The following is an 8,539-nucleotide window of genomic DNA, read 5'->3' as shown; positions in this document are numbered from 1 at the left end:
CAGCTGGCGGCCTTGGGCCAGACCGAGCCACTCCCAGCAGAGGCCCCCTGGGCCCGCAGGCCTCTGGATCCTCGGCGGCGCAGCCTCCCTGCTGGGGATGCCCTATACCTGAGTTTCACGCCCCCGCAGGTAAGGCGGCTTCCAGAGGGACTGGATGGGGTAGCCTTAAGGGGCGGTGGAATCTGAAAGAAAGGACAGCCATGTCATGCGCCTGTAATCCCAGCTACTCTGGGAGAAGAAGGTTCCCCTGGGCCCGCAGGCCTCTGGATCCTCGGCGGCGCAGCCTCCCTGCTGGGGATGCCCTATACCTGAGTTTCACGCCCCCGCAGGTAAGGCGGCTTCCAGAGGGACTGGATGGGGTAGCCTTAAGGGGCGGTGGAATCTGAAAGAAAGGACAGCCATGTCATGCGCCTGTAATCCCAGCTACTCTGGGAGAAGAAGGTTCACAAGTTCAGGGCCAGGTTGGACAATACAGCAAGACACTGTCTTAAAAAAAGAGGGCCATGGGGCTGGCACTTGGCGGTGGTTAAGAGCGCTGGACTCCCACATGGCCAACTGGGATTCAAGTCCCAGACCTGGTGGCTTGCTTTCTCGCTTTCCCTCTCTCTCTCTCTCTCCCTCTCGCTCTATCCCTCTCTGGTCAAAGTTCGATAAAATAATTATTTGGGGGGGGGGAGATTTTTGCTATAGGGCACGTGCACTTGCCAGAAAGACAGAGACAGAGAGACAAAAAGTGAGAAATCACCCCCCAGGGGGGATGGCCACGTCGCAATCCCTTCTCCTCCATTCTCCTCTCGGGATCTTGGGCACACACGCACACATGCCCGGTGTGAGGTTAAGCCACCAGGTCTGGGACTCAAACCACAGTTGACTACATGGGAGTCCATAGACATAGCCATTGTGCCAACTGCTAGTTCCCAATAAAATAATTATTTAAAAAAAGAGAGAGAGAGAGAGGACCAGCAGACAGCACGGGGGTTAAGGTGCCGGGTCCCACGGGGCCAACTCCGGTTCAAGTTCCAGATCAGGCTGCTTGAAAAACACTGAGTGCCAGTGTGTGTGCACGCCAAAAATCCCAAGCAGAGAAGAGATTGTGGGGTGACGATCCCCCGTAGGGGGTGATTTCTCACTTTCCTTTTCTCTCTGGTGAGTGCATGTGAGCAAAAATAAAAAAAATAATAAAAAAGAGAGAGAAATTAGGTTGTGGGGATTTAGGCCCAAAGAAATCAGGCAGCAGACTTGGATTTTTAGATTCTGGCTGGAGAGTTGAGAAGTAGAGGTGGGTGGGGGGGTGAGGGTTGAAGGGATGTAGCCCAGTTGGTGGTACAGCCACTGAAGGAGGGTCGCTGGGGAGCCACAGTGGGACGTCAGTCGCTGGTGCCCTCTCAGCAGAACCTGCAGCCTTCCCTCTGTTCAATCCCTAGTCCGCAGCCTCTCCTGCTCGCCCTCTTCACTCAAGCCGAGGCCATGACCGCTTGGATCTGTCTGTGACCGTTCGCTCTGTCCATCGACCCTTTGAGGACCGAGAGAGGCAGGAGCTGGGGAGTCCAGAGGAACGTCTGCAAGATAGCAGTGACCCCGACACTGGCAGCGAGGAGGAAGTTAGCAGCCGTCTGTCTCCACCCCACAGTCCGCGAGGTGAGACCCTGGCAGAGACGTGGAATAGAGGCAGAGTGCAGCCTGGCTGTGGGCCCTCAGGGTGCGGCTTCCAGATCGGCCCTGACTGACCGCCGAGGTCTGCAGTAACCCTTGGGAGGGACAGAGAGGACTTCCTGTTTTGCCCGATGATGGATGGGTGGTGGAGCAATAAGAACAGACTGTAGGAGCCTCTCTTTTTCTGATTGGTTGGTGATTCCCGATCTTTCCAGGTGGAAACAGGTTTTCCTTTTTTTTTTTTTTAGGTTTATTTATTTTTTCCATGAGAGAGAGATATAGGTAACCCTACCAGGGTCCAGGGTCCCCACATGACAGTCCACCCCTAGTACCAGCCAGCCTGGATCGTGGGCACACGTGTACGTGGAATGCTCGGGGACAAGCCTTCTTGCATGGTTCGTGCGGACCAGTGCTGTGCCACCACCTGGCCTCGTCCAGGCCCCAGGAGGTTCTGCTGTTTGTTCTTTCTGTTTTTGCCCTAGGGCATGTGCACTTGTGGAGAGGGTGAGGGCGAGTGAGATGGCACACCCCGGGGGTTGTGGCCACGCAGCAATCCTTTCTCCATTTTCCTTCTGGGATTTTGGGCATGCACTTGTGCTTGGCGTGATTTTTTTTTTTTAAGAGAGATTTCTACTATAGGGCTCACCAGAGAGACAAAGTGAGAAATCACCCCAGGGGGGATGGCCACTCTGCAGTCCATTCTCCTCCAGTCTCCCCTTGGGATTTGGGACACACACACACACACACACACACACGCACGCACACACACGCCTGGTGTGAGTTTTGTACGCTTATGGGTCTGGGACTAGAACTATGGTCAACTACACCATCTGCTGGTCCCCCAAGTAGTTTTTTGTTTTTTGTTTTTTTTTTAAGAGGTTTTTGCTATAGGGCGTGTGTGCTCTCTAGAAAGACAGAGAAGGCAAAGAGACAGAAAGCAAGAAATCACCCCCCAGGGGGATGGCCACACCACAATCCCTTCTCCTCCATTCTCCTCTCAGGATCTTGGGCACACACGCACACATACCCAGCGTGAGTTCAAGCCACTGGGTCCAGGACTGGAATCGTGGTCGACTACATGGGAGTCCAGCGACATAACCATTACGCCAACTGCTGGTCTCCCCAAGTAGACTTTTAAAGTAAAATATTTTCAAAGATTTTCAGGTTCTTATAATTGGTTCAAGAAATGCAAAATAACCGAAAGCAACTATGGTTTCACATTAGGCCGTATAGCACCCTGTGGCTCATCAGTCCCATGGTGCCTTTGCATTCTCACAAAGTAAACCCTGTTTTCCCCTCACCGGAGTAGGCATGGCCCCCTGCCAGTCCTCCATGGCCTTCAGAACCCCCAGCCCACAGGGGAGGCCTCAGTGTCGGGGTGCCGTTCCTCGTGGGAGCCTCTGCTCACTCATTGCCTTTGCCCGTTCCCCTTCAGACTTCACCCGAATGCAGGACATCCCAGAGGAGACCGAGAGCCGTGACGGGGAGTCCGTAACTTCGGAGAGCTAAGGGGCCCTCCCCTGCCCCGTGCCCCAGCAGAAGAACATTACTGAAGGGGCACACCCTGGGGACTCATCTACGACCGTGAGGGAACATCGCGAGAACTGCTGATTGTCCTTGCCAGCTCTTGGGATCCCTGGATACCTGGAGCCCTGTAGGAAGCGGGGGGAACTAGGCCATGAGACCCCCGGTTTCATTCAAAAGATACATTACAGATGATGACTTTTCATGCCTTCTTCCCTCTACTTAGGAAAATTTATTTATTTATTGTTTATTAGTTATGGGGGGAGAGGGGAGATTTAAAGGACCAGGGACATGGGAACCAAGCCATAGGGATCAGGGGGCCTTGTCCTTAAACACTACTGGGGAATATTCAGGCTCAGCCCTGCAGCTGCTGGGGTCTAGCCCTGACGCCTCTCTCCAGCCACACCCATCTGTGCGAAGAGGCTGCCGCGTAGGACCTTACTGCCCCTTTAAGGAGGGCTGTGGGCAGGGCCATGTCCCTCTCCCCTCGACCCTTTCCTGCTGTCCTCCCTACTCTCTGTCCTCCATGGAAGCCCCAGGGAGATAACCTGGCCTCCTAGACGTGATGGACTAGAGACTGGGGTGGCCATCATGGTTTGTTGGGGGGAAAAAACCCACAGGGACCAGAATGTTTTGTTTTGTTTTCTTTTTTGTACCAAAGCCAACTGCACGTGTTTTATATTTTTAAGATGAGATTGTAGGCAATTAGAGATCTAGGCTTCTACGTCCACATCTCTGAAGAACTCAGGGGCGGGAGGGACGGTGACTTCTCCCGCCTACGTTTTCATCTACAGTAATGGGGGACCGCTTCTGACCTCTTCCCCAGCCGTGTGGAAGAAAGTTCTAGGCTGGGTCGGGAAATCTCTACCAACCTGACCTCATCTCCCATCTCAGCAACTATGACCTAAAACCTCAGAGTGAATTGGGGGGATTTTCCAGTGGATCCCCTATGCCCACCAGATACAGCCATTTTTTTCTGCCAATTTGATTGTTTAAGACAAAAAGAAAAAAAAAAAGAAAAAAAAAATCAAGCAGGGAAAATTAAAGACCTGGAACCCCATAAGGTGCTGTCTCGTAATCTCTGCCAGTCCCGAGGGTGGTGAGTGGGGAGCTCGGCCGTGACCTCAGTTCCTCTGGAAGGGGCCCTTTCCTCTCACCGGAAGGGCAGGCTCTGCCTCAAGAGGAGGAAGGGCACGGACACACAAAGCCAAAGCTGCGGCAGACCTTTGTTTAATTCGCGCTTACGGGTAAAAATGAGGGACCCTCAAGCTGTTGCAGCCGGGATTAGAAAACCGTGTGGTCATGTCACTCGTAGGCTGCGCTCGAAGCCACACCGCCTGTTGGCCCCGTGGGGTACACTTCCTGGTACCCCGTCCTGTGTGGTTCAGTGTCAGATGGAGCCTGCTCTCTGCCCCAGTTGTCTCTGTAGTGTCAGAGCCTGGGGCCGGGGTGCCCCTCTTAGGAGCTGCTCTTTTCCTCCCTGCCTCGTGCAGAGCTGGTTTCAGTTCTTATTTTTGGCTGGTTTTACTTCCTGTTTCTGGTTGATGTCCTGCTGTCAGGCTGTGGCAGGAGGGCAGGGGTGAGCTCTCAGAGTGTACGAGGGGGAGCTTCCATTCTTGGGAAACTGGAATTAAAGTAGGAGTTTATTTTTGTGCAAAAATGAATGAGCACGCATAGTTTTTTCAAAATATACATTTCCCGTGAACTTTTAGATTTTCCTAGGATGAATACCGTGTCCTGCACATCCCCTCTCACGCCCTGGGGTAAGATGAGACCAGGGCTCAGTCCCACAGCAAGAAACCGGAAATGAAATCCAAAGGGAGGGCACCTGGGGGGGCAGCCCGCTTTCTCCCCCTCTGTAGCTCACCCTCAGCATCAGGCCTTGGCAAGGTGCTTTTCTGTCATCCCGGGCAATGTCAAGAGGTAGGAGTGGTTCTCTACAGGCAGGAAAGCTGGGTGCAGAGAGGTTGCCAGGCCAGGGTAGGGAGCCAGCCAGGGGCCAGCCCTCCTAGCTCCATCCTCCACTTCCCCTCTTGGCGCCTCTGCCTGAAAGTACCAGGCTTCAAGTTTCAAGCACTGACACTTGGCTCAGCAGTTGTCAGCCCTGGCAGCTGGGGGCAGCTGGGACCCAGAGCTGTGAGGGCGACTGCAGGGGGAGGGAGAGTGGTGGGCGGGTGTTAGCCTCCTGGACCGGACTGCAAGATGGGGAGTGCAGGTCCCCGCTCCCCCAGGGATCCAGTGCGGGAAATGGAAACCTGTAGACTGAGCACCCCAGGGTGCAAAGACCCCCAGCTCACAGGAGCAGAGCACTGCTGGGTGCTCGCAGCCCCGCCCCTTTACTAGCCCGTCTCCCAGAACCACCCCTCTCCTCATGAGGTGTCTAAGAGCCTCTCAGAGGTGGCTATTCCAAAAGCCAGGCCTCTTAACACCCTCTACCATTTTATCCCTGGGCCTCTCTCTAATCCCACTTTGAGAACTCAATTTTTTTTTTGAGAGAGAGGTTTTTGCTATAGGGCACATGCATTCGCCAGAGAGACAGAGAGAGACAGAAAGCAAGAAATTGCTCCCCAGGGGGGGATGGCCACTCTGCAATCCCTTCTTCATTCTCCTACTGGGATCTTGGGCATGCACACACGCACCCGGCATGAGTTTAAGCCACAAGGTCCAGGACTTGAACCGCGGTCGACTACATGGGAGTCCAGAGACACAGCCATTACGCCAACTGCTGGTCCCTGTTTTTTGTTTTTTAAGAGAGATTTTTTGCTACAGGGCCTGTACACTTAACAGACAGAAAGGGAGACATGACCCCCGCCCCCCAGGGAAGGATGGCCACACCACAATCCCCTCTTCCATTCTTCTCTTGGGATTTTGGGTACACGCACACATGCATCTGTTGTGAGTTTTAAGTCTCTAGGTCTGGGACTGGAACCTCAGTTGGCTTTGTGAGAGTCCAGTGACATAACCATTACACCATCTGCTGGTCCCCGGAAGCTCAGTCTTTTTTTATTTTTTGGAGAGGTTTTTGCTATAGGGCGCGTGCGCTCGCCAGACAGACAGAGAGAGACAGAGAGACAGAAAGTGAGAAATCAACCCCCAGGGAGATGGCCACGCCGCAATCCCTTCTCCTCCATTCTCTCGGGATCTTGGGCATGCACACACACGCACCCGGCATGAGTTTAAGCCACCAGGTCCGGGACTCGAACCACGGTCGACTACATGGGAGTCCAGAGACATAGCCCTTACGCTAACTGCTGGTCCCATTTTTTTTAAATAATCATTTTATTTACCTTTATTTATTTATTTTGGTTTGACCAGAGAGAGAAAGAAAGACAGTGAGAAAACAAGCCACCAGGTCTGGGACTCAAACTGCAGTCAGCCATACGGGAAGTCCAACACCTTAACCACCACACCACCTGACGGCCCTACCTTGTCTTTTTTTTATTCAATTTTAAAAATTTTTTAAGAATTATTTATTCATTTATTTATTTTAACTTGACCAGAGAGAGACACAAAGAGAGAGAGAGGGAAAGTGAGAAAGCAAGTCACCAGGTCCAGACCGTGGTCAGCCATGTGGGCGTGTCCAGTGCCTTAACCACCACACCACCTGCTGATCCCCAATTTTTTAAAATTTTTGCCATAGGGACTGTGTGCTCACTGGAAGGGGGAGTGATAAATCATCCTCCCAGGGGGGATAGCCACACCACAATTCTTTCTCCATTCTCTCAGGATTTTGGATACAGCCTGGTATGATTTTCAAACTGCCGGGTTCAGGACTCGAACTATGGCTGTGTGGAAATCCAGTGCCTTAATCACCATGCCACCTACCACCTATCTTCAAGCCCCACCTTTTCAAAGCTCTCTGGTATTACGGTCCAGGAGCCAGGGCCCAGCTTCTCCCCATAGTTGCCCTCTTTCCATTCCTAGTTGAGAGGCATGCGGGCTGGGTGCCAGGGCCTGCTCCCTCCCTGCACCCCTCCCCTCCCTTGCCCACCCTTCCAAGGGTAGTTCTGTGCACACTCATGGTCTCTGGACCTGTACAAACAGGCAATATTTACCTCCGGGTCCCATAAAGTAGATGTGCCCCCAGAGGAGCCAATATCCGGAGCCTGGCAGTCAAGCTGCTGGGGGCGAGAAGAGGGTGCTTTGGTGGGGGAGGATTTTCCGTCCTGAGTCAGGATGGGAACAGACCTGGAGTCTAGGAACCAGTTTAAACATTATCAGAAAGAGGAAATTAAACGTCAAGAGGCCAATTAAGCCATTCTGCATTGCCTAATGTGTTCTGAAGGGTGCTGCTTTAGCGCCTCCCGCTCAGCTGCTGAATGGCATGGGGCGAGGGACCCCGTGGGCAACGTGGCTTCCCTTCCAGCAGGGCTCCCACTGAGGAGGCACTCCGGACTGGGATTGGCCAGTGTCCTCCGGGGTTAAGACACACCAGAACGCTGGGTGGGTTTGGGAGCTCCATCTCCTTCCCGTCTCCTCCCTCAGTCCAGGAGCTGCCCCCACCCCCCCACCACCAGGAAGTCCTGCTGGCTGCTATTGATGGGTCTCGTGAATATGGGAGCCAAGGGGAGCCCCTGCCCTACAAAACACACCAGGAGGGGCTGGCCTCTCCATTTTTGGTTTGTTAATTGTTGCTCTAGTCCTAGTGAGCTGGAAGCGGAACTGGGATAAACGATCCAGACAAGTTGTGGATAACCTAGAGATTTATTCTCAGCTTCTCCTTTCCCACCTCCAAACAGACAAGCTTGGTCACACCCAGCCTGCGCCTGAGGGCCTCCCCCCTTCAACTGCACCCGGACTTGGGGATCCAGTCTTTCCTGAGAGCGTTGCAGCCTGGCTGAGGATGCGCAGATCCTGCACCCGGCAGACCCCAGACGGGGGAGAGTTCAGCTTGCACCTTCACCCAGGGGTGTCTCTGTCCAGGTTGGCGAGCATGGCCGACGGGCCTCTCTCCTGGGGGATGCCTGCCACCCACCGCCTGCCTACCTCCTTGAGGGCTGCCTGTTCCACCCAGCCTGGGCCCTGGGGCCACAGCCTGGCTCGCAGACCCCGGAAGGTGTCGGCCAGCGCCCGGCGCGGCCCCCTCCTCAGGAGGCAGTACAGCACAGGGTTGAGGCAGATGTTGCTGTGTGCCAAGCAGGTGGTGACGGGGAAGACGTAGGTGTGGAAGGCGTAGAAAGTGCTGTCCCAGGGCACCAGGTCGAACTTCACCAGGACACCCCAGAAGGTGACCACGTGGTTGGGGAACCAGCAGAGGAAGAAGGAGGCCACCAGGATGCGGACAGAGCGGGCCACGACCCTGCTGTCGTGCCGCCGCCGCCGCCACCGCCGCAGGAAGGCCAGCAGCCGCAGGTAGGCGGTG

At 54.3% G+C, this 8,539-nt stretch overlaps 2 protein-coding genes across 2 annotated transcripts in view; one reads left to right on the top strand and one right to left on the bottom strand.

Moving 5' to 3' along the window:
• ARHGEF2 (Rho/Rac guanine nucleotide exchange factor 2) overlaps positions 1-4,240 on the top strand; it is a gene marked incomplete in the record, with an annotated part of 107,371 nt that extends 103,131 nt beyond the window's left edge. The window contains 3 exon segments of the mRNA XM_027774480.1: positions 224-329; positions 1,425-1,638; positions 3,089-4,240. Of these exon segments, the coding sequence (XP_027630281.1) occupies positions 224-329; positions 1,425-1,638; positions 3,089-3,162 (394 nt within the window).
• Positions 4,241-6,928: 2,688 nt separating this feature from the next.
• Positions 6,929-8,539, bottom strand: part of RXFP4 (relaxin family peptide/INSL5 receptor 4) — a 2,417-nt gene continuing 806 nt past the window's right edge. Inside the window, exon 2 of the mRNA XM_006155221.3 lies at positions 6,929-8,539. Within this exon, the coding sequence (XP_006155283.1) occupies positions 8,077-8,539 (463 nt within the window). The 3' untranslated portion in view covers positions 6,929-8,076.

The sequence above is a fragment of the Tupaia chinensis genome, unplaced genomic scaffold (assembly GCF_000334495.1).
Source record: "Tupaia chinensis unplaced genomic scaffold, TupChi_1.0 Scaffold000438_1, whole genome shotgun sequence".
In the NCBI taxonomy this organism is placed as follows: domain Eukaryota; kingdom Metazoa; phylum Chordata; class Mammalia; order Scandentia; family Tupaiidae; genus Tupaia; species Tupaia belangeri.
This window is presented reverse-complemented; position numbering and strand designations above follow the sequence as displayed.